This window comes from Corythoichthys intestinalis, chromosome 7, assembly GCF_030265065.1.
Source record: "Corythoichthys intestinalis isolate RoL2023-P3 chromosome 7, ASM3026506v1, whole genome shotgun sequence".
NCBI classification, from domain to species: Eukaryota; Metazoa; Chordata; class Actinopteri; order Syngnathiformes; family Syngnathidae; genus Corythoichthys; species Corythoichthys intestinalis.
In genome coordinates this window covers 4,144,370-4,171,151 of record NC_080401.1, presented here as the reverse complement: position 1 = coordinate 4,171,151, position 26,782 = coordinate 4,144,370, and the positions used below count along the sequence as shown (strand labels likewise).

The 26,782-nt window shown below is 39.4% G+C and overlaps 1 protein-coding gene across 1 annotated transcript in view; it reads left to right on the top strand.

The window, feature by feature from the left end:
* The first annotated feature begins 301 nt into the window (after positions 1-301).
* LOC130918998 (uncharacterized) overlaps positions 302-26,782 on the top strand; it is a 103,533-nt gene continuing 77,052 nt past the window's right edge. The window contains exons 1-14 of the mRNA XM_057841346.1: positions 302-305; positions 1,489-1,752; positions 11,446-11,564; positions 11,661-11,802; positions 11,904-12,167; positions 14,774-15,034; positions 15,368-15,628; positions 18,560-18,811; positions 20,678-20,938; positions 21,023-21,286; positions 24,098-24,358; positions 24,439-24,699; positions 24,778-25,035; positions 25,193-25,456. Of these exons, the coding sequence (XP_057697329.1) occupies positions 302-305; positions 1,489-1,752; positions 11,446-11,564; positions 11,661-11,802; positions 11,904-12,167; positions 14,774-15,034; positions 15,368-15,628; positions 18,560-18,811; positions 20,678-20,938; positions 21,023-21,286; positions 24,098-24,358; positions 24,439-24,699; positions 24,778-25,035; positions 25,193-25,456 (3,136 nt within the window). The remainder of the gene's footprint in view (positions 306-1,488; positions 1,753-11,445; positions 11,565-11,660; positions 11,803-11,903; positions 12,168-14,773; positions 15,035-15,367; positions 15,629-18,559; positions 18,812-20,677; positions 20,939-21,022; positions 21,287-24,097; positions 24,359-24,438; positions 24,700-24,777; positions 25,036-25,192; positions 25,457-26,782) is intronic.

Here is a 26,782-nt window from a genome sequence, read left to right as displayed (position 1 = left end):
TTCTAAACGGGATTCTATCTTAAACGTCACAATACATAACGGTTAGTAACGTTGGTCAACCAAATAGGCTACTGGTATTAGCTTTCACATTTGAGGAAGAGGAGGAGGTACCTGAACCAGCAAGGCGCCGTTAATGGATGCATGACATCCTCCACAAAAGGGAGTCACTGGGGCTTTCAATAACCTGGTCCGGGATCATTTGTGACTCATGTCATATAACTCTGTGTAGTGTGAAATGGCAATGGCCAGTTATCCGACTGAGACTAATGCCCCACAAACCACCATAAAAGCAGGGCACAACATGGGTACAACGCCAAATTAATTCTAATTCCCTGATATTTGAGCCACCAACTCTGTGCCTGCGTGCGGGGCAAAATTTTGGTCACCGCCAACAAAATCTCACTCCAAGGTTTTTCTAAAAGTTGGCAGCTCTGTACTAAGGTGTCCATTAACAATATGCTCCGTGGGAAAAAAACAAAACCAAAACCATATAATTTCAAGACACTGTGTTTACTTTAAAAAAATAAGAACGCAACGCTTTATTGTTACTCCACTCCAAGAACGGACTGCGAACGAAGACATGAAGTTAACTAATTTTAGCTAGTAATGAAACACCCACACTTATAGCATTATAGACATTACAGTAATGACATTATAGTAAGATATATGATTCGATATAAGTAATTACAACTTTGATATGCAGTTTTATGAATATTCTTGCATCTACTAAAGCATTTTGATGAACCAGCCCACTAGTTAGCCTCTGGTGTTAGCTTCAATTTACCTTAAGGGGCAATCTCCGTCAAGATTTCGGACGCCCAATTTTCTAATTGATTGATTTCATTAAACTTGGAAGACAAAAAGGCTCAACAAGCTACGGATGTCCAAAATAGTGAAGCGATGCGCCAATGAAATATCTAAATCAGACAAGATGTATCCAAGGGGTATAGGTGTATTCTTCTTTTCCTTCCCAAAGTTAAAAAAAAACAACAACAAAAAAACCAAAAGATGACCAGATATGGTCTGATTTGTGGTGAGTAACCGAAATGTTTTTAAGAATTAATTTATGACAAGACATTAAATAACGTACTGGAGGGTGAGTACAGCTTTTTCACATATTCCTCAGGTACTGGTAAGCGCAGACCCATCACAATGGGCGGGCCATAGGTACCGCCAGCAGAATTTCCTAAATTCCAGGTTGTCCCATGCAATCCGGGACTGTGGGCAACCCTAGCCATAGGGGACCATGCCTGTCCCCGAAACCGAATGCCATCCAAGACCCCAAAAATCCCTTGGGCCCAACCACTGACCTTGGAGAGTGGCGGCCATCCTTTCATAGCTTTCATACAAGTTGATTTAATACCATCTTTACTGCTGCCTTCCAACTGTAAATTTTTGCTATAATGGTCATGAAACTGTTTTATGTCCACATGATGGTGATTTATTGAATCAAACTAAACTCTTAATACTTGACTGTTTGACTTTCAGAGTTGACTCCAGTTTCTGCAGTGTCAGTGGACTACAGCTGCACCTCTCAGTCTGTCGTGGTTAGCTGGACGGCAGTGTTTGGAGCAGACTCTTACAAGGCAACAGCGATGGACCAGAATGGCATACTGCTGACATGTACTAGTGAAGGCACTAACTGTCCCATCAGTGGACTGAACTGTGGCCAGACTTTCACAGTTCATGTCACACCCATGTCTGACAACTGCGAGAACACGGTCAACGCCACCTGGGCTAGTTTTGAGACTGGTGAGAGAATTTTTTTTTTGTAATTAATACTGCCTCTCAGTTTATTAAGCATGTTGTGAAAGGAGTACAGTATATGGAAATGTCCTTACATACAGCATATCATATTAACTGTGGTCGTGTTACAAGACACGATAGGCCAGCTGACACAATGCGGTTATTGAAAAGGTCAGAACTGGACTGTTCTGGTTCTATCACCTGAGCAGTTATCATCAATCACCTAACAAGGCTGTGTTAGCACAGCATCATTGACTGTAAAAAAGAACTGGACAAAGCCTAATATCACTCATGGCTTTAGTTCGGTGCACCGCCATAACAATTATGTTTCTGTCTGTGTTGGTGAAACCAATATATGGGTTATTGGGTGGGTACCTACTTCTTCAGTCGGAACGAACCAAATTCACATGTGGGGTTTTATGTATGTTAACATCTACAGTAAATGCTTCAGTAGGTCAGATCATGGAAAAGTATGACATCCAAAGATGTAGGTTTGATCTCAATGTTGGTAGGGACAATACTAGTATAACCTTAATCATAACCTGCATGGACTCATTTTGCGGGGGACGAGACATTAATAAAACTAAACAGATTGGGTGAACGACGGTCACGGCTACATTTCTCTCCCGTAAAGAACCTAATTAATTGATAGGCTTGATGACTGATGCAAAATAAATCTGTATTGACCTATACTTTCACACTGCAAATTTATAGTATAATGTCTTAATCTGTTAATTTTTCTTGAATCTAGTCGAATAATTTTCATCTTGTTTTGAGTTGTAAAACAAGTTAACATATTAATGTGTCATATTCTTCCACTTTTAGGAATTATTACCATTTGTTCTAAAGAAGCCTATACATCTAAAAGTCCGCATTTTTCACCTAAATCAAGAAAAAATGCTTTCCAATAATATTTTGAACCATATCTATTCTTGGATAAAGAACATTTTTTCTTATTTTTCTTTCACCTGTCCTGTTCAGCTGCTATTCACAGAGAATGGAGGTCTGAGTGTCCAATTAGGCTAAACAGTTTTAATATATCACATGGGGGTATGACATACTCCCATTGTGATCATTCAACGTACCTTGTTTATTAGGAGAAAGCAATGAACAGGAGGGAACCAGAAGAAAAGAAGGAGAGAAAGAGAGAGAGAGAGAGAGAGAGAGAGAGAGAGAGAGAGAGAGAGAGGGACAGATGAGGCACAAACAACAACAAATACATTGAACGCCAACACTAACTATGAATATGTCGGTGCTACCATAAGCTAGTTGAATTATTGAATTAAGAACATTTCTGGCAAACATTTTTTTTAACTTGTGTTAGCAAAAAAATATATAACGCATCATACAAATTTTACAAAAATTGTAAAAGTATTTTAAATGTGATAACTAAGTTATTTCTGAATATTTTTTTACTTTCAATCACTCAAAATGTTCAGTGGCATCAGAGCTATATATTCACATATAATTTTTATTTTTTATTTGTACTTTTTTGGCCTCTATTGACAATAAAAGCAGTACTGTGCTATGACCAAAACTAACTATGTTGGATATATATGTATAAAACAAAATTGAATTGGAAAATTTCATATCACACAATTAGAGCCTTGAAAAGGTCAAAAAGTTATAACAACAGAATTTTTTTTATCCATGCCCATTTTTGGCGATGGCCGTTTTTGTGCATAATACCCCTAAACATACATTGTTCTACAATAATTGTAAACGTTTTGCGGTGCGATAACTAAGTCATTTCTGAATATTTTTTTTACATTCAACCACTCAAAATGATTCAGTGGCCTCAGAGCTATCAATACATATATAGTTTTTATTTTTTTATTTGTATTTATTGCCCTCTATAGACAATAAAAGCAGTACTGTGCTATGACCAAAACAAACTACGCTGCATACATATATACATATAAAACATGAATTGGAAAATTTCATATCACACAATTAGAGCCTTGAAAAGGTCAATGAGTTTTAACAAAAAAAAAAAAATATGCATGCCTATTTTTGGCGATGGCCATTTTTGTGTATAATACCCCTAAACACGCAATTTTTACAATAATTGTAAATGTTTTGAGGTGCGATAACTAAGTCATTTCTGAATATTTTTTTTACATTCAACCACTCAAAATGATTTGGTGGCCTCAGAGCTATCCATACATATATAGTTTATTTTTTTCAATTTGTATTTTTTGCCCTCTATGGACAATAAAAGCTGTACTGTGCTATGAACAAAACAAACTATGCTGCATACATATATATGTATAACATGAAATGGAAAATTTCTTATCACACAATTAGAGTCTTGAAAAGGTCAATGAGTTATAACAATAAAAAAAAGTATGCATGCCTATTTTTGGCGATGGCTAATTTTGTGTATAATACCCCTAAAATTTTTACAATAATTGTAAATGTTTTGACGTGTGATAACTATGTCATTTATGAATATTTTTTTTTACTTTCAACCACTCAAAATGTTCACTGGAGTCAGAGCTATCCATACACTATAACCTTGAAAAGGAAAGTCACAACAACTATGAAGAATTTATAACAGAATTTATATAAAGCAATAATCCACCACCAAATACTGAAGAAGAACAAACAACACTTCGGAACAAGAACAACAACACTTTTCAGAACAAGAACAACGAACACTTCAAAACAAGAACAACAAACTTTTCAGAACTTTTTTTCCCCAGCAGTTTATGCAGATGCTCCTCATGTGTTTGCGCAAATGGGGGTACCGCGCTTTTCACATGCATTGGATGCAATGAGTTTGTCTGTGCAAATGTCACATTGTTTTCGCTTGGGCGAAGCATTAGATGACATCATGACAAGACAGCTTTGATAAACACTTTGTGACCAAGATAAAACTTGTGCTTACCTGGTCCAAGTGGTCCACTGCTCCTCTACATTTATTGTAATCTAATATCATTTAGGGTTTTCTTCAGTGTTGTTAATCTTACTGAAAAAAAGTAATTAATTATAGTTACAAATTACTTCTCCCAAAAAGTAATTGCGTTAGTAACTCAATTACCTGAATGTAAGAGTAATTAGTTACTTGTCAAAGTAATTGGTGATAATTACTTTTTTTTTTTCCCTAAAAAAAAATTAAAAAAAAAAAAAAAAAAAAACATTGGCCACACTATGTGAAGTTTTTTGTGAAGGTTTTTGGTACAATTGGCCCGAGCCCAATTCTTTACCCTAATTTACCCTTTACCCTGAATCAACTGTTGAAAGTTGTTAAAATTGCTCCCATTATTGCATTTGTTCCCTTCTCTCTACTTTCGACATATGAAAGTTTTAAAACTGTTTCATCATTTAAAGATAGATTCAAGTCAAGATTTTGCCGATTTAGAAGTATTTTATATAAAAAGTTACTTAGGTTCGCTAGGAAGGTTCTCTACAACAGAGCCGTCCAAAAAAGTCTACTGCTTTAAGATGGCGGCTGTCTACTAACGCATTTAGTGCCATGCAGTGTTGTTAATTTTACTTTAAAAAAGTAATTAATTACAGTTACAAATTACTTCTCCCAAAAAGTAATTGCGTTAGTAACTCAGTTACCTGAATGTAAGAGTAATTAGTTACTTGGCAAAGTAACTAGTGATATTTTTTTTTCTCAAAAAAATAAAAAAATAAAAAATAAACAGGTCACACAATGTGAAGCTTAAAGGGTTTGGGGGACAATTGGCCCAAGCCCAATTCTTTACCCTCCACTTAACTAGACACAAGGGTATTGCGATAACTAGCTAGTAACCTTTGCTATGTGTGGAAGTCATTTAAAGTTGTGAATCAATCGTTAAAGTTGTTAAAATTTTTCCCGTTATTGCATTAGTTCCCTTCTGTCTACTTTAAACATGTGTAAGTTTTTAAACTGTTTCATCATTTAAAGATAGATTTAAGTTAAGATTTTGCCGATTTAGGAGCATTTTAGATTTTAAAAAAATTACTTAGGTTCGCTAGGAAGGATCTCTACATCAGGGCCTTCCTGAGAGGTCTACTGCTTTAAGATGGCGGCTGTTTACAAACGCATGTAGTCCTTAAAACATGTTGGCAATGCAGCAGTGTCGGTCATTTGCATCTAGTTCTATAATATGATATCTACCGTGTCATGTGGGCGTAGTTTGTCGGCTATGGCTGCAGTCAGGTATTATTGGAGGCATCTAGCATCGCGGTTGCAATGGCGTCTTCCCCACTCCTGCTCTGCTCTCGTCCCCGTGAGTCCGTTTCTCTCAGACTTTTTTTAATTTAACCAACTTAGTAATGCATAGTAACGCACGCCTTTCCCGCCTCAGTAACGGTAACGGCGTTGCCAAAATGAGAAAAGTAATTAATTAGATTACTCATTACTGAAAAAAATAACGCCGTTAGTAACGCCGTTATATTGTAACGCCGTTATTAACAACACTGGTTTTCTTGTGCCCCCATCCTCCACTTTAGGCTCCTTGTGTGCTGTGCTGAGCACCAGCACATTTTTCCCTTTTTTGGGGACGTATGACACCAAAGCCATGTCTTTGGTGAAGCAGAAGATGCTTGAGAGGGGCTGCCTTCCTGTTATTTGTGTCACTTGTGCAGGGAGCTCCGGCTTGTTCCTCCTTACAGTGCTCACAAGCAAGTTTCTTTTTTTTTTCCTCAGTTCTGCTGCAAGAGGTATTGATGTATAAAAGTTGTCCACAGTTATTGTGTGCCCTTCCAGCGTGTCAGTGAGTCCCAGCACCACACGCATTCCCAGAGCTGCAGCGTCCTCTAAAGGCAATTAGCTGCTCGTCCATGCACACGTCACGTCCCACGTTATACATTTTCTGCAGCCGGAAATTCTGCTCCACCAGTCTGAAATCGGTGACAGTTTGCTTGCATGGTACCGCTATGGTCTAAGCACCTTATCATCGAACCAGAGCATTTGGTTGATCTCCATGAACCTCCGATGAGCAATTGCGTTGGGGAACATTAAACGGCAGAACACCGGTCTTGACGCCCCACAAGCTGCTCGTCACTTCATGCCTGGAGCGGTACATTCCAGCCAAGATCAGTAGCCCGATATATGCCCGCAGCTCTTGGGGCTTGAGGGGAGACCAGTTCTTGAGCGATCGGAGCCCTTGGAGGTTGGTCATTGCGACTATTTTCGCGACTATCTCATCGTCCACATACAACGCAAAAGCCGTCTCTGGACTGATCATTCTTGCTACTGCATACAACGTAGGCGGGGGGAATTCGCGCAGGGACGTAATGTCCAACCATTTCATTGGTTGGATGCCATAGGACTTTTTTGTTTTTCGAGTTCCATAAGTATGATCGGCGCTGCCCGATGGATCTGACCCAACTATTTCCGCCGCGTCATCCTGACGCTCTCTAGGATGACGCTGCGGAGCTTGACCAATCGCGGGATAATATATTCAAATTCAAACACGAGGTGGACCAATCATAGTTGAGATTCAAAAACGTAACTTTTGAAATATAAGCCAATCTCTATGCAGAACATTCGTTTGAAATAAAGACGCTCACATGCATGCGTATTGTAAACGCTCTCAACTCAAAAATTTGGCATGCATACGTCTACAAGCGTAAATAGAGCAATGGTAATCGCGGGAAGTGCATTTTTGCACATTAGGTTTACAATGCATTAAAAAATCGGAATAATAATGGGTGTCTATGCTACAATAATTGTAGATATGTTATGTTACAGTATCAAAAGTAAAATCTCATTGCTGCCTTAGAAAGGTCAGCAGGTGGCATTTTGAAATTCAGGACATTTTAGACACCCCCTGGAAATGGCAGCTCTGGGTTTTGTTTTTTAAATGCTTTGTCTTTGATTTAAAGATACGAAATTCAAAAATTTACAAAAAATGTAGACAATGTAGCATGAGTTAACTCATTCACTCCCAGCCATTTTCACCGGTGCATCCCCCTTCGCTCCCGGCCGTTTTACTGGATTTTGACTAATTTTGCAAGGCCCACAGAAAATTTTGTTCCACTGCTATATAAACATGGAACCCACCAAAAGAAAGATTAGACTCTCTTCTTTCAGCAGGTGAAAAAAGTTAGTTAATATCTTTTTCCATTTTTTAGAAATCAGTATTAAAAAATAGCTTAGTTTGAGCAAATTTCCAATTCCAAAAAGAACCCAGAGAAATTGAGCTTTTTGTAAAAGCATACATTTCAAACATAACTTTGACTTTAGGGTTAATAATAGGGTTAATATTTATTAACCCTTAAGTCAAAGGATGACCTATGTCATCCTAGCCCTTGGAAGCACATCCTTGTTTGACATGTCATGTCTGGGTCTGCGAGGAATATAAGATAATATGTTATACTGTACATATATATATATATATATATATATATATATATATATATATAACAGGTCCGTAGCAGAGCGTGGAAACCTCCCTTCAGGGATGTTGATGGGCTGTGCCGTTGGCTCGAGCTTTATTGGCGCAGTGGTTCATGTCCCTACCAGTGAAAGCGTCGTGGCACGCGGGTTCGCGTCCCTGCCTGGTCAGAGGTGGGAGCGGAACGCGGGGCGGCGCTGACACACCGGTTACAATGGTGCCGTGACCCGGATCGGCAGCAAAGGTTTCGGGGGTGAGTGTACGGGTACACGAAGGTCTACAGCGGAGCGTGGAAACATCCCTTCCGATTCCTTCATGTAGGGACGCTGATGGCTGTGCCGTTGGCTCAAGCTTTATTGGCGCCAGGGCCGGCCCAGCCTATACGCAGACTATGCAGCTGCTTAGGGCCCCTGACTACTAGGGGGCCCCCCAATTTGGGAATTGTTTAATTTATATTCTATTTTGTTTACTGCAGTTTGCTTTATTTAATTGTGAGTTTTGATACTTGATTACAAGCTTAAAAAAATACAGGTTCTTCCTTAACGTCTTTCTTTCCTCTTTTAGAAAAAGGTTTGGCGCTATCTACTGTAAGTACTGATAATCATTTGGGGTGAGAAGTTTGAAGTGTGCAACAAAATCTGATTAATAAACAAAATATGGACGTATGGGTTGGATTGCATGTATGGGTTTCACAGTACACTGTGACGAAATGGTGGGCCAAAAATATGGGCCCCTTTGCATTATTTTGCTTAGGGCCCCCAAATGGCCTGGGCCTGCCCTGATTGGCGCAGTGGTTAACGTCCCTACCTGCCAAGTGGAAGCGTTGTGGCACGCGGGTTCGCGTCCCGGCCTGGTCAGAGGTAGGAGCGGAACGCGGGGCGGTGCTGACACACCGATTCCATAAATATATATATATATATATATATATATATGTATGTACTGTATATATATATGTTTGATGTGTGCGGCGCAGTGCAACGTAGTGAGATTAAAGACGTGTGCTACACGGTGTTTACCCACAAAGACCTTCTTAGTCAGGCAATAACAAAAATTAGTAAAAATGGAGCCTTCTTTCAGGAAAAACACTACTGCTTTTGTCCACAAGCACAGCCGAACTCAACAAAAAATGAAAGCTCCTTTGGGCTGCTTTATGACCACATAAGCAAAATAGAAATGAAAACAACGGAGAAGGGGGTAAACCAAAATACATGCTCGATTTGTTTGACGCCTATGAAGCATCTAAACCCCTAAGGTCATCTGGAACCGGTCTGCTGTATGTTCCAACAACAAGAACCAAGTAGAGGAAGGCAGCATTTAGTTACTGCGCTCCTCACCTTTGGAAAAAGTTACCTGAAGGTCTAAAGCGTACTCAAACTGTTAGCACCTTTAAAACAGGGCTAAAAATGTTATTGTTTGGCACAGCATATCATAACGATGTATGTATTTCAAATTTAAAGTTATTTGCATTTTGTTCATATTTTGGTTTTATGTCCATTTCCGATTTAAATTAGTTTTTCATTTTATTGATCATCTAATATGATTTTTATGGATCATTTTATTTCCTGTTTCCAGTGGTGGAATTTAACGAAGTATAAGTGTTACTGTACTTAAGTACATTCTTGTGTATCTGCACTTGAGAACAAATATGAAGTGGTACTTTTTACTTTAACTTCACCACATTTTAGAGCAAGTATCAGTACTTTTTATTCCACTACTTTTCAAATTGTCGCCTGTTACACGTTAGTATTGTTTTTCTTTTTTTCCTCATTGCGAACTGGTAGTTTCGTTTTCATACCTACTGTGCAATCAATAAGCCCCGTGCAACTATACTGTAACTGAGCATTAGAGGCAGCAACACGAGTACAAGCAAGATTAGGCAGGTAAAAAAGATACTGACCAATAAAAACCACCACACTCTTGTACAGTTGATGGCGGTATGCACCTGATAGTTGCTTGCAATCTGCCATTACGCTAAATTTAGGAGTTTTTGAGCTTGTTAAGCTTCTGTTTAGAGTGTAGTCATTTTTTTTTATTTTTTTTTCCCATTCTGCACAGTTTTAAATAAACCTGAGCAGTCAATGAATGTTTGCATTGGAAGAAAATGCTTTTAATATTTACATTTAAAGTTAATTTTGAAGCAAGTACATTTGTACTTTGTATAAATGTTTGGGTGGTTTTAGTTAAAGCAGGCACTGTTTTTTCACCTGTGTGATTTTGACAAAGATCACATTTGATTTTATGCAGAATTGTGAGAAATTTCAAAAGGATCAGATACTTTTTCATACCACTGTAAAGCACTTTGAGTTGCCTTGTTTTGAATTGTGCTATAAAAAAAAAAAAGGCCCTGCCTAGTAAAAACGTAGGCTTGGCACACCCACCCCTTTTTGTATAGATAACAAAGAACAAAGTAGATTGACATTTCTAAGACTGTGTGGAACTAAAGATGATCCATCTACAGCAGCACACTATGAATCAGTCCAATGAATGGCATGGACTTGCAACGCACTGTGAACGATTATTGATTTTCATTTTGCCAACTTACTAAGCTATTGTCCATTATGGGCTTTCACCTTGTGGTCATGCAAACAAAAGTTAGGCTCTCTGTTCCACCCTTCGTAATCCTTATATCACATGTCACTCTTGTTGTGGGAGCTAGTTGAAGTCTTCCATCCAGCGGCACCTACCAAGACTTTCTCCCATAATATTGCTTATTGATGTAATACATATTAGAAATAATAATTTCAAAAAAATATTATTTATAAATGCTGGAGAACGCAAAAAAGCAATATTAATTCATTTTGTTCTTATTTTTGTCATTTTGCAATTTCGTACAAACATTCAAGAATTATTATTACCAGAGATTTCTAAGATGACATTCATTCATTAATCTGCTTCACTTATCCTCACAAGGGAAACACTTTAAATCATCCAGTCAATGCCGTGTTTGATATGTGGGATAAAAATCAAAACAGTAACTCCTTTGGGAATGCTTGTTTGCCTGGTTCCCGAATTCACATGTTCATTTTTGTGTGCGTTGCTAGGTGTCTCCTCTTAAAACTTTCACTATCTTTATCACATTGTGTTCTAAACATCCGGCTTAAAATACCCTTCTGTTTGTGTTAACCTGAAACCTCATACACAGCACACAAAGCAATGATGCAGTGCAAACGCCAACATCAGTTTTTTTTTCTTCTATTTATAGGAACTATTGACTTTTTTATGCTTCTTTTTGCTTAACTACCTAGGGTTGAAAAAAACCCCCGCCAAACTATTAGTTGTTGTGATTCATGATTGACATGTAAAAAAATACATTAGAATACAATTATAAAAAATGTCTTCATTACCGTATTTCCTCTCTTTTAAGTCCCCTGTCCTCCCAAGAATCTGGAATTGTTCCGAGACTGTTCCAGTGAAGTTATTATCTTTTCATGGGAGCATACAAATAACACCGACCATTACATGGCCAGAGCAGTAGACTCCAAGGTACATTTATCATAGAAATTATCATTTTATGAGAATACTGTAAAAGTGTTTCCACATGTTCCTCAACAGAACTTTTAATTGTGTTTTTCTTTTCAGAGAGAGGTTCAAGAATGCCTAACAGTGGATAACTCGTGTTATTTCACAAATACTATGTGTGGCAGACAGTATGACTTCACTGTCTACTCTATATCAGGGCAGTGCAAGAGCCGTACAAGCTCAACAGTTGATATTCGCACAGGTATAATGATCCTGAAACGCAAATAAACCATCGGAAAAAAAAAAAAAGCATGCAACATATTTAGAAGGATGCCATTGTTGACCTTATCTGTTTGTCACCAGCACCCTGTATACCCCAAAATCTACAAACATCAGCTGACTGCAACTCAAACCTTCTGGTCAGCAAGTGGGACCTCGCTGAGGGTGCACTGCGTTACACGGTGGAGGCCTTTGGCAATAAGGGACGCAGCCATTACAACTGCAGCACACTTTCTAACAGCTGTGCCATAGAGAATGTGCCATGTGGAGAGTACTTGACCATCTTTATCACAGCTTTTGATGATGAATGTGCTAGTCCCAGGAGGCTGGGACCTGTTGCTGAGACAGGTCAGGCAATTTGTTTGTTTGCAGAACAGTGGATTTACAGTTCCACTGAAATGAGAACTATAACCTGATTAAAGCATGCATGTAGGACTTTTTCGAATTTTCTAAATTTAAGTACAATAAAAACGCTGAGTTTTAAATATGTGATTAACAGAGGTCCACTAGTAATATTCACCAACCTTGGCCAGAACCTATTCAGAATTGTAAATTTACAGTACCACAAAAATGAGAACTGTAACCTGTAACCAGATCAATGGAGCAGGACTTTTAATTCCAATTATCTAAATATTGGTACAGTAAAAATACATAGTTTTGACTACAGGAGTATTCAAAGAGGTCTACTTCTAATATTCACCATCCTTGTCCAGAACTTATCCAGAATTGTGGATTTACAGTGCCACCAAAATGTGAACTGTAACCTGATCAATGTAAACATGTAGGACTTTTAATTCAAATTTTGGTACTGTAAAAATGCATAGTTTTGAGTATGTGTGTAGTCAGGGAGGTCCACTACTCATATTTACCAACCTTGGCCCAAAATTATTCAAAATTGTGGATTTACAGTACCACATAAATGAGAACTGTAACTTGATTGAAGTTCAAATGCAGGACTTTTAATCTATTAGTCCAAATATCGGTACAATAAAAATTCATTGTTTTGATTATGGGAGTACTCAGAGAGGTCCTCTACTAATTTTCACCAACCTTAGCCAGTACTTATTCAGATATTTAAAGGGCCACAAAAATGAGAACTGTAAACTGCAACCAGATTAGTGTCCACATTCAGTACTTTTAATTCAAATTATCTAAAAATTGGGACAGTAAAATTGCATATTTTTGACTATGGGAGTATTCAGAGAGGTCCACTTCGAATATTCACCATCCTTGTCCAAAACCTATCCACAGTTGTGGATTTACACTGCCACATTAATAAGGTTACAGTTCTCATTTAAGTTCAAATGCAGGACTTTTAATCCATTTGTCCAAATATTGGTACAGAAAAATGCATTGTTTTGATTATAGGAGTACTCAGAGAGGTAAACTACAAATATTCACCAACCTTAACCAGTACTTATTCAGATATTTAGATTTACAATGCCACAAAAATGACAATTGTAACCTACCATCGACTAAAATGACCCGTTTTAATGTTATTATTTATTGTACTGACGTGACAGCGCACGTAAAGATCAGGCGACTTTGTTTCAATTTTAAATGATGATAATGATGGCGTTATATATTTTAGAGTGTTGAGAGTGTTTTTAAGAGTTGGGGACAACGCGTGCAAATGGAAGTCAACTACCTTACCGCTCGATTGGAATGCGTTACCATAATGCTTGGGTTACACAGACCCTAATTTTAGGGTATGCTCATTTGACCACCGGGCCATCGGCCCCTAGGGAAATCACCGGTGTCCCCTTATTCCAGTCTGTCCTTGACACGAAGAAATGTAGTCTAAAAATCCTGGATACTGTTTGGTATATCCTTGAAATAGGACCAAAAGTTTATGATAGGTCCTGTTAGTAGTGAATTCATGCACCACACGTACTTCAGCTGGTTTTAGTGGAACATACATGCTAATGTGCTCCAAAATGTAGTGGTTTCTGCTCGGAAACGTGTACTGCAACTTTGCAAAGAATTTGTATTATGTAGCAAACCTGCCACCCAACAATGATATTATCATATACTACAATATACACAAAGGTGGGTAGAGTAGCCAAAAATTTTAATCAAGTAAAAGTACTTCAAAATAATATTACTCAAGTAAAAATAAAAGTAGTCATCCAAAAAATTTACTCAATTACCAGTAAAAAAGTATTCGGTGAAAATAATACTGAAGTAATGTCCGTACAATGTCTGATTTTTTTTTTTCCAACAATATTTTTTTTTCTCAGCACGTCATCTATATAAACTGATATAGGGATAATATACTATAACTTAATACAGTACATTACCATATTAGACCAAAAAAAATAAAAAACGATAAATACATAAAATACACAAATTTCATCAAACCCCGAGTGCAAAAATCTACAGATGTGAAACATCATGAGTGCCCTCTAGTAGTGAAAACATATTTCCTACAGTGAAATTAAAATTATCGTATCTCTGTTTTTCCATGGTCTATCGTTGCCAAATAAAAACTGGGAGAGCGGTTGAAATTTGCGCATTTGAGTCATGTAGATGGCAGCACTCTATGTCAAATAGTTTATATTTTACAGCGCTCTAAAGACGCCATGATATTGAACAGGCCGGCGTGATCATAGGACTTCCTGTAATCTTGTGTGTAGTCATGTAACTGTATTGTTATGATGATGATCTGATTGGCCATGTGATTATTGGTCATTTTATTGGTGAAACTGGTAGAACTACTGTGCTGGCAAAAATAAAGTCAAATCTAATGTGTAGAATAATGAGGAAAAATGTAACGACTTTACAGTAGTGTAGTGTACCGTTTCTTCTCAAATCTACTCAATTAAAAGTAAAAAATATGTATAAAAATATTTATACTTTATGATGTTCATTCGGAATTTAGTCAATTAAATGTGTTTGATTTTGCGTATAAATAAAATCAGATTTACATATTTTGTCACCCTCTTGTCATCTAGTTCCATGCACGCCTCACAATGTGACAGCAATCAAAGAATGCGGTGCTGACTCCATCACAGTCACCTGGGCAGTGTCAGGCAGCACTCTTTTTTATGTTGCCATGGCGATGGACCCCAGCGGCAACATTCACAGCTGTAACACAATGGATTTTACTTGTACGATTTCTGGCTTGAAGTGCAGCACAATTTATAGCGCATATGTGGTTGGCTCCAACTTCAGGTGCAACAGCACCCAGAGCAAGGCGATCACCATTGAGACAGGTGCTGTTAGTCTTCATTTTAACTAAAGGGTACAGGGGGTGCAATTAAAAGATTTAGCTAAGAAACAATAGTGCAACTTCTCCCACTCAAAATGATGCAGTGGGTTTGCAAATGTCATCAATTATACACTTCAACTGTGACAGACAGAATGTTAAAAAAAAAAAAAAAAAAAATCCAGATAAATTGTAGGATTACAGACCCCTGCCATTAGTTCAAGTGGGAGAACTTTGACTATAATCGGTGGCTGACAAAATATTTTCCCCCTCTGTATCCATTTACAATGTAGACATGCCGTGCAACACAAACAAATATGCATTTGTGTTTTAATTTCAGCGGCTTGCCCCCCAAATAATGTCACTGCCTCTTTGGATTGTGAAGCCAATGAGGCTCTCATCTCATGGAATGGCCAGCCCGAAATTAACTCGTACACCGCCACGGTAGTAGATGAAGAAGACACACTTCTGAGCTGCAGTTCAACTACAACCACCTGCAGGGTACCAAACCTAAAATGTGGCCAACTCTACACTGTCACCGTCGGTCACCATGATAGCATTTGCCCCAGCATGCCTTCTCAACCCATTTACATGGAATCCGGTGGGTTTTCACTCGACAGCACATATTTCAGGTCAATGTTCATATCACAGCAGGAATATTCAAATCTGGTCCTCGAGAGCCTCTATCCAGCTTGTTTTCCATGTCTACCTCCTCCAACACACCTGACTCAAATAGCAGGATCGTTATCAGCCTCCTGCAGAGCTTGCTGATGAGCTGATCATTTGATTCAGGTGCGTTAAAGGAGGGAGACATGGAAAACAAGCCTGATAGGGGCTCTCGAGGACCGGAGTTGGCCACCCCTGCATTACAGGGAGTACTAGGGTTAGGATGTCCTCGACCTACAACGTTTTGAATTTACGACACCCTTGCCTTGTGCCAGGGGTGTCACTAGAAATAATATACAATACCGGGGCACTGGCGCGCAAGCAAAAAAAAAAATTTTTTTAGCACTTATTTATCATAAAAAGTCAGAAATAGAGCTTTAAATTATATATAATCAAACCAAAATACATGTTTCTGTAAAAAAAAAAAAGTGAGCAGTCTAACACTAGAGCGTGACCTTAAATGGCTATTCTCACAATGCTTTGGTACTATTGGTTGAAGAAATATAGTCTGGGTCGGCAGTGGTGGAATGTAATAAAGTAAAAGTACTTCATTACTGTACTTAAAGTGCCTATGACAGCAAAAGTGATGGTTTTATTTATTCAATTTTTGAATCCCGCGGCATGAAAATGAATAACTTACTGTTTCGAGGAGGAATGTGAATGTGACGTCAGTCGGGCCAGCATCTCACAATCCAGCATTGCTTTATAGTATGCAGATGGACTGCGGATTCGGCTGATTTTACGGATTATTTTGTTTATTTTTCACATCAGCCAGCCAAATGTGCTGCAGGGTTTTGTTGCTGCACCAGGGAGGGGGGTGTGAGCCTTTTTGGGTTTCAAAAACCCCCACCCCAAAATTGGCCAAAACAAGTCCGAAAACTGTGGGACCATTGGACTTATGAGGAAGTGAGTAAACATAGTGTTTTGTATTACTGTACGTCATATACTGGGATCATGGTACACGTTTTAAAACGGAGGTGGCTTGCATTTTGTGGCTGACAAAGCTCCTTGTTTACCGAGAATGCCACTCGGGCGATGACCGGCGGCTTGTCGCACACCCCCATCGGTCCTCACTACGTGCCCGCCGGGAAAGCACTAGATTAGGCTTTTGATCTTGCGGTTCCCCATATCGTCCAGACTTCCAGCCCCCTCTACCCACTTCGTGTGCCCGGCAATAGATCACTATCCTCGGGTTGGGCTCAGGAAGCTACGGGCTCCTCCGACGTCGGCCGGTTTGTCCGGCGGTCATTCTCCAGCTGCCTTCCCGGCAAACGAGCTCTCCTGCCAGCAGCAGGGGAACGACGAGCTGTAACACGGGGGAGTTGCTAATCAGTGAATACAATCAACAACCCCGCCGCCGTATGACATGATCCGGGGTGGTTTTGTGTGATTTTTCGCTTCGAAAGCCGAGAATAAGATTTTAAAAAGTGGCTCAGTTCAGGTTAGCATGTCGGGTAGCTGTCACGCCTCCTACTTTGTTTATGCTCGCCAAAGCCAGGGCAGGGAAATGACAAAAGCTGGACTAACTCCGGTAGCATAAAATATCATTCGAGAGATGCAAGAAGTCGATAGTTTTGATGATTATGGAGTAATTTTGCCATGTCGTATTGAATAAAGGCATTTTGAATATTTCATATTCCATTTAGCACCAGACTGTTATTTGTCATGACCATATCATTTAATTAGCAATTGGGGAAAAAAAATACTTAGATAAAAAGAATATCCTGTAAAAATATTGGAGTAGAGAGATTGAAAGAATGACATTTTGCTGCTTTCTTCGTCGCATTTTCCTCGTTCTGAGTAATTCTCTCTCAATGGGCTGAATTCTAAATCAGATGAAATCGTGACCCTGCCGACGTCATCCTCCAGCTGGGGACGCTAGAGTGCTATAGGGACAGGCAGTGCAATACAGCAAATCAAAAAAGACTAATTTCTTGTCATCTGCGCTTTGCCAAATTGTTATATATAGTCGAATCGTCTCAAAATATGATTCTAATTCACATAATAATGCAATTTAAGAATTTTTTTTATGATGTTGCAGGCACTTTAAGTACATTTTTGTGTATATGTTCTTTACTTGAGTATTAATATCAAGTCGTACTTTTTACTTTTGCATCACTACATTTTACAGCAGGTATCTTTACTTCTAACTCCACTACTTTTCAAATTGTCACCTGCGTTACACATTCCTTGTCCTTTTGTTTCTTTGTTTGTTTTCTCATTGTGATTTGATATTTTCATCTTCATGCCTCCGGCGCAATCGATAAGCCCCGCGCAACAATACGGTAACAGAGCACTGGCGGCAGTAATATGAGTACAAGCAAGATTAGGCAGATGTACAAGATATTGACCAATAAAAAAACACCACAGGCTTGTACAGTATGTGACGGTATGCACCTGATAGTTCCTTCAATTCAGTTCAGTAGTTGTGTTCTGTGCCTTCACTTGCAAATTAACCATTGAAAACCCTAATGAAGTTGGTCTTGTAGATACTACCGTAATACCATGACTTGACATGATCTCAAAATATTTCGTCAATCTCCTAATATTACACCAAAATCAAATACAATACAATTACATAGAACTCACAGCCTCCCCTCCTTGTTCTCCATCCACTTTTCATGAGTAATGGAAAGTACAGTTTTTTCATTTTGATGTTATTTAGTTTATTTTTATACTATTTATTTTGGACTTGAATTTCAACTTTATTGGTGAAATCCAACTTACACGGAAATGCGTTTTACGTCGTGAGCATAGGAATGGAACTCATAACTCGAGGACTCATTGATAGTAGAGAGAGTACATTTTGTAAGGTGGGCATTCTGTTTATTCACACAACTGTGTTTTTTGTTCCTGCTTTTCTCAGTCCCTTGTGGTCCCCAGGTGGAAGCCCATTTAGACTGTCAGTCACAAGTACTTACTATCGGCTGGAACGGGTCAAGTGAAGCGAACAGTTACATTGCCGTGCTCTCACACAACAACACACAAACGACTCATAACACTACTGGGTCTGAGTTAAGTATCAGCTCACTGGAGTGCGGGCAAGACTACTCACTCAAAGTGAGGTCTGTCACTGACAACTGTGTCAGTCATCCCTCAGTCATACCTGTCTGGAAAGGTAAGTGAGCATGTGACACTCCACCCCCCCCCCATTTTTTTTCCTGAAAACATGCTGAAATACTGTCAATATTGCATAAAGCTCACACGGCTGTCAGTATATTTGTGTCAATATTTAAAAAAAAAAAGAAAATAAAAATTCTGGAAATAACTAGCAAAATTCAACACATTCAAATACTGTATTTTCCGCAGTATAAAGAGCACCTAAAAGCCTTAAATTTTCTCAAAAGCTGACAGTGCGCCTTAAAATCCAGTGAACCTTATTGATGAATCAGTATTGATCCGCAACAGATTTCACAGCAACTCGGAGCGCAGCTCCGTCTAATGCAGTGCTTCTCAATTATTTTCTGTTATGCCCCCCCAGGAAGACATAAACGTTCCGCGCCCCCCCCAACTTTCTGCTGCCACTGTAAATATACTGTAGTATCATTTGTATATAAAATATTCCTCTGCATAACGCAGTGTTCTTTTTAATATTAAAGAAAAAAGTAATATCGATCAACTTATAATAAAGTTGAAAAAAAAAAATCATCCATACTGTAAAAATACACTCAAGATTTTTTCACCGTTTGATACTGAAAAATACAATTAAAAAAAGTCAGTAAATAATAATAAATTGAAATTGATTAGCAACAATGACTCAAGACGAAAATGTGCCAAACAACTAGACCGAAAAAATAAAATTAATAGAACAAAAACGACAGTGTCATTGGACAGAGGGATAGTTTATTTTTGCTGCTGGCAGTATCAGCTCCTTTCCTATGTTGTGGAGTAATTTTGCACTGAGCAACTTGGTACGCCAACTTATATATGACAGTGCTCGCTGGTTTATTGATGTAACACTGACAAACCGGGAGGATTTTTGGCAACATTCGGCACTTTTTCGCTGAAAAAAATAATTCCTGCTGTCCGCTGCGAACATTTTTAGACATAGTAAGTAGACCGGTCTTTCCTCGTCTCCCACTGTACTAAAAGTCAAAGCCAAAATCCAAATCCTGCATACGCTTTGTCATATTTCCTTGTCTTAGCTTTTCATATCTCCAGTACTCCTATCTGTGTGCTCTTATTTGGTTCAAAAATATTGCGCACACGCTGAAAATGAGAGCGGCACTGCCACCCACTGAGTGGATATGCAATTACACTTTATTCTAGTACGGCAAAAAAGTATGTTCCCCAACGTCACATGCGCCACCCCCAGCATCGCTCTGCGCCCCCCTGGGGGGGCCCGCCCTACTATTTGAGAAGTACTTGTCTAATGGATGCATAACATAACCTCAGCATTTACTGTAGTGTCTATTCTATGCGCCTTATACATGAAAAAAGTTTTAAAATAGGCCATTCATTAAGAATTGAGACTATTTTACGTCCATATCTATAATTCAGGGATTTAAGCATTTATTCATAAGAATTTTCAACGAAAGAAGCCCTTTGTCTGTAATTCCACTCGGTCAGCTTTGAAGGCCACGCCAACAATGCAGGCCCCCTATTGATCAGCCCCGCGGTCCGTGTCCCATCAATATCATTATGAAGTCTAACATATCTTTTAGGATGTAGAGTATGTTTAAATATGTTGCAATGTGATTACAGCAAATGGTAGGAGTATTTGAATGTTTAAACTATAGAGAAAATGATGGTGTGTTTTCCAAATGGTTCATGCTTAGGAATTGTTTTTGTATTTAGATACATTTACAATATGTTTAAGAAAATGGTGTGGTCGCGTTGGGGAGGTCTTATTGGAAAACTATCATTTGATACAGTATATATGAGATTTTTACCTGTTGGTTGACAACTTTACACTTGCTGTCACTTTAAATGTGAACACTCATAATCACAAACTCTTGAACTATTATGTTTATCCTTCCTACAGCACCATGTGTGCCAACAAATGTGGAGGCTATGACAATGTGCGGCCACCATTATGCTGAGGTGACATGGCAAGCAAGCCATGGCGCGTTGTATTATGTGGCGGTTGCAACACACGAAGATGGCCCTCAGCTGCTATGTACTTCCAATGAGACGAACTGCAGGCTGGAAGATCTGAAGTGTAGTCATGTTTACAGCATTGCAGTGTCTGCTGGCAACGACAACTGCTTTAGCAATGCGAGCTTAGATGTGGTGGTGCAAACAGGTGAAGACACACAAAAATACTCTCTACAGTATGTTTGATCCATTTTGGGGGTTTGTATTAATGTGTTTCTAAATGTACCTTCAGCACCATGCCCCCCTGCCCAGCTGAATGTCTCAGTCAATTGTACCAGCAACACTGTCATGTTGAGCTGGAACAGCAGCCCTAATGCAGTGTCCTACACGGGCAAGGCCGTGAGCACCGATGGACACACTGTGTTTTGTGATACGACATCAAACCTTGTTTGTCATTTTGAAGATTTGCACTGTGGTAAGGAGTACAACTTCACAGTGTCAGCCACGAATGGCAACTGCCAAAGCCCTGAGAGCGAGGCAGTCGTCCGTGAAACTGGTGGGTGTTTTATCTTACTACACCTTCTCTTTTGAATAGTTAGCAAATTTTCGATCATGTTATTGAAACCTCTCACCCATGAGTGTGATCAGGCTGCACTTTCACAGGTTAGGTTTACATTGACAAAATGTCCTTAATCCGATCAATTTTTGGATTAAAATTATGATTGGATGCACTGTTTTCATGGACACTAAAAATATTGATCCGATTAGGACTTGCATGTTTATGCATCACACTTTCGGTCAGATTGACAAAATTTACCGAAATTAGTAAGAGAAGAAGAAGCCGTAGAGCAGTGGTCAGACCAATTTTTGCACCACGGACGGGTGTGATGTGATGTTTTTTCCACAGACCAACAATGTGTGGCAGAAAAATACAGTACATATAAAATAACACAAAGGGGCTAAAAATGAACGTTAAGTGTAGGAAAAATGTAACTCACCAGACACTGAATCAACCTTTTTTAACAGCGGCAAATATCCTTGGTCACAGGCATAATAAATTCTCCCATCGTGAAAGGTATTTTGGCTTTAGCATTACAGTCCGACTCGAGGTGTGATGCTCTCACTTTTGTTGATGTGGTGGCCCTCAATTGTTTCGTTCTCGTGCTTTTTTGTTTCAAAAATTCTAAAGGCTTAACCATTGTTCCTGGGTGCTTACTCTCCATGTGCCAAAGCTTTGAAGGCTTCATTACCTCGTTTGGCGTAGGCTCCTCTTCTGACTCGTCTGGTGGCCTTTTCTTCGAAAAAAGCTGTCCAAGATGTTTTTCAGCCATCTTTGCTAGCGTGTCTGAAATCTGATGCGCCTACGTCATACGTCATTATAGAGGACAAGCGCACATAAAGCTCCAAATGATTTCTATGATTACATCCTATCAAATTTTATTAATATATTTATTGACTAATCCGAGCAAAATTACCGTAAGTACCCCTTCCGCCATTGCTGAGGTGTGCCGCCCGCAGCAGCAGTCAACAGCAGGCTGCTAACGTTACTGTTTACATTGATTGACGATGGGCTGCTCCAGAGGTAAGTAAACACCCCAATAATGGCGGCCAACCACTAGAGGGTGATGTCCACATATCTTTACTCGGATTAGTCAATAGAGTTGGCAGGCAGATTGGTGTGTCAAGAGCAGGGGTAGTTAACGTCGGTCCTCGAGGGCCCCTATCCAGCTTGTTTTCCATGTCTCGCTCCTCCAACACACCTCACTCAAATAATCAAGATCGTTATCAGGCTCCTTCAGAGCTTATTGATGAGCTGATCATTTGATTCAGGTGTGTTAAAGTGCCTGTGACGACATAAAAAATCTTAACTAGCATTATTATTGAAAGGAAAATCATATTTTGATTAAGGTGTTTTAACGGAGGTAGACATGGAAAACAAGCTGGATAGGGGCCTCGAGGACCGGAGTTGGCTACCCCTGGTCAAGAGGCACAGGCCAGAATGCGGTCGTTAATAATGCGAATGCGCATATGCTACCGGGCCACAAAGAGAAAAAAAAAAAAAAATTATATATATATATATATATATATATATATATATATATATATATATATGTATATATATATATATATATATATTAATGACCGCATTCTGGCCTGTGCCTCTTGACACACCAATCTGCCTGCCTACTCTATTGACTAATCTGAGTAGAGATATGTGGATCTCACCTTCTAGTGGTGGCCGCCATGACTGGGGTGTTGGCACACCTACTATAGCCCAGCGTTAGTCAATGTAAACAGTAACGTTAGCTATTGATGGTTGTGTGCTGCGGGCGGCACACCTCAGCTATGGCGGATGGGGTACTTCAACAATACTTCGGGGTACAACAGTGTTGTTTTTTATAAGGAAATGGCCACCGGCTAAGCCAGAAGAGGAGCCTACAACCAAGTCCATTCTGCAATCTAATATGTGGCTAAAAGCTAGCAAACTAGGCAACAAATGCGAATGCACTGAGAGCATCATACCTCATATTCGTTGTCAAGTTTTAGGATAGGCAGCTATTAAAAAAGGTTGATTCAGCGAATGGTGAGGTACAGTTTTCCTGCACGTAATGTTCATTTTTTAGCCCTGTTGTGTCATTTTGTATTTACTGTAATTTTCTGACACACATTGCCGGACGACTGACTTCAGCTGTCAACAAAACATCGCTACGTTTGGGTTATTTTATGTATTTTACCCATTTTTCTACCATTAAGTCTTGTAACAATTTTAGGATCTTTTAATATCCCCTCCAAGGTGTCCATCTCGAATACAGACCAGTATAGTCTTGTGCCCAATATGTCACCCTACGTGCTCTGCTTCTATATTAGTTTCCGGGAATATCAGAAACGCATGCACTCACATCACAGACATGTGCAGTAAAGATGGTTTGTTCCAAAATTTTGTAATATAATGCCAGAACACTCACACACAAGTCATGAATTTCCCAACTAAGGGTCTGTGAATGGCGTAAAGACTTGTGTGTAAACCTTCCAAGGGGCAAACGTGACTTTACATACTCGATGAATTCATGACGCGCATGAGTGTTCTGTTAACAATCACACAACACGGTAAGCCTGACTTGACATGGCTACTAATTGAAAGGTAAACTTTGATAGATATCACAAGTGGCAGAATAAATTTTAATCAAATATTTAATATATTTAAAAATAACTATGCCCCATGAGAGGGTTCAAAGAGCAGGGGTTTCCTGAGCCCTGACTTTGACCATTTAATGGCCATATCTTAGGTGCTGTATCATTTATGTGTCATTTACTACACTGTGAAAGAAAGAGTCATATTGTTTGTTTTACTCTTTGCTTGTATTAGCTCCATGTATTGTCCAGAATGTTGTCAACATCTTCAACTGCAGCACCAACATGTTGACCACCAGCTGGATGCTCGGGTTAGTACCCTTAAACTACAGCGTAAGTGCCCTGGCTGCAGATGGAACAGAACTCAAGTGCATCACAGAGACTTCCCAGTGCACATTGGCAAACTTGCGATGTGGAAAGCAATATGAGATGACAGTCACAGCAATTAGCAGCACTTGTGAAGGACCAGCTAGTCTTTCAGAGACTGTTAGTTCTGGTGAGACTCAAACTCATTTGGTCTACATGTTCACTTGTGTCAATTTTTACTTAGTGTTCCCCTTTTCCGTGTTTTCTCAGTACCTTGTGTTCCTGTTAATGTCCAAAGTGGCGTAGAGTGTTCTTCTAATACAGTGCTTACGTCTTGGGAACCAGCCGATGGTGCACTCTGGTATAGTTCCACAATGACCAGAGAGGGAAATTTCACTTCTACCTGCTCGACATCGGAGCAAAGTTGCCAATTCTCAAACCTAGAGTGTGCTAACACATACACGCTAAATGTGGTGGCTCAAAACAACCAGTGTAACAGTTCTGAGAGCACTGAGATCTCCGTGACAACTGGTAAATATTCATTCTTTATCTTTTCAATCTTTGTGGGGTGGGGGAGTAGTTTACTTATACTTCTGCATCCATCTCCAGCGCCCTGCGAGCCTACAAGTGTTAACGTTTCCTTTGACTGCATTTCTGGGTTGGCGACAGTTATGTGGAATCATAGCCCTGGAGCTCAATATTACACAGTCCTGGCTGAGTCAAATGGACATAATGACACATGTACTTCTGTCATGAATTATTGTGAGTTGAGGCAGTTGCTGTGCGGCAAAGACTACAATGTTACTGTACTGGCGGACGACGGAGTCTGCACCAGTGCCATCCATGCTCAAACCGATGTGACAACAGGTACAGTTCCACATACTGTAGCGATAGTGAACATGCTGTATCTGTCCAATGAATGCAACTCCGCAATATAATCCATAGTCTTTTATGACGACCTTCCCAAATGTCAAACAGCATTGTGTGGAATTGATGATGTCTATTGTGTTTATTTCCTGCCTAGCACCCTGTCCTCCAGTAATTCAAGTCCACCCACTGGATTGCGACACCAACCAAGCTTTGGTCTCCTGGCTTCAAACCGAAGATGGCATGAATGCGACAATCAGTGCAACCTCCAGCAGTGGGCATTCTACTTCCTGTTATTCTACCACTAATCTCAATTGTACGCTGACTGACCTTCTATGTGGAGACACCTATATCGTCCAAGCTGTTGCTGAAGGAACTCAGTGTACAAGCAATCCCAGCTCTACCTTTGAAATTGTGACAGGTGACTTGTCATTACTATTGTTTTACGCCTATTGTTTGCAGACGTTACACTTACTCCTTTACATTTACTTGAATAAATTTCTAAGAAAATGTACTTCTTAGTGTACAGCAGTATGCAAAAGTGACTGAACCTTTTGGAATTTCTCACATTTCTGCATAAAATGACCATCAAATGAATTTGATCTTTGTCAAAATCACACAGATGAAAAAAACAGTGCTTTAACTAAAACCACCCAAACATTTATAGGTTTTCACATTTTAATGGGGATAGCATGCAAGCAATGACAGAGGGGGGAAAATAAGAAAGTGAGCCCTCTACCTAAGGAGACTTAACGAGCAATTGAAACAATTTTTTACCAAACAATTTTAAGTCAGGTGTGTGCCCAATCACTGATGAGTGGTTTAAAGCTGCCCTCTCCACTATAAAACACACACCTGGTGAATGGTCTTGATGAGAAGCATTGTCTGATGTGCATCAGGCTCGGTCAAAAGGGCTGTCTGAAGACCTGCCATCAAGGATTGCTGATTTGTATAAAGCTGGGAAAGGATACAAAAACATCTCTATAAGTCTGGATGTTCATCAATCTACAGTCAGGGAAGTTGTCTGCAAATGGACAGAGTTTGGCACTGTTGCTTCTCTCCCATGGACTGGCCATCCATCAAAGATGACGACAAGAGTTCAGGGCAGAATACTCAGTGAGGTAAAAAAGAACCATAGAGCGTCTACTAAAGACTACAGAAATTACTGGCACAGTCCAACATCTCTGTGCACACATCAACTATATGTAAAACTATGGCCAAGAATGGTGTTCATGCGAGGACTCCACGTAGGAAGCCACTGCTTTCTGAAAAAACAACAACAACAACAACAACATTGTTTTATGTTCGCAAAAAGGCACTTGGACACTCCACTGATGTTTTGGCAAAATATTTTGTGGATTGATGAAAACAAAGTTGAATTGTTTGGGAGAAACACAAAACATCATGTGTGGAGGAAAAATGGAACAGCTCACCAACATCAACACCTCGTCCCCACTGTGAAGCATAGTGGAGGAAGCATCATGATTTGGGGCTGTTTTGCTACCTCAGGGCCTGGACAACTTCCAATCATTAATGGAAGAATAAATTCAAATGTTTATCAGGGTGTTTTGCAGGAAAACCTGAGGCCGTCTTCAGACGGTTGAAGCTATAAAGGGGATGGGTGCTGCAACAAGACAATGATCCAAAACACAGAAAATCAACTTCAGCATGGTTTCAGAAGAACAAAATACACGTTCTGCAGTGGCCAAGTCAAAGTCCAGACTTCAACCCCATTGAGATGCTGTGG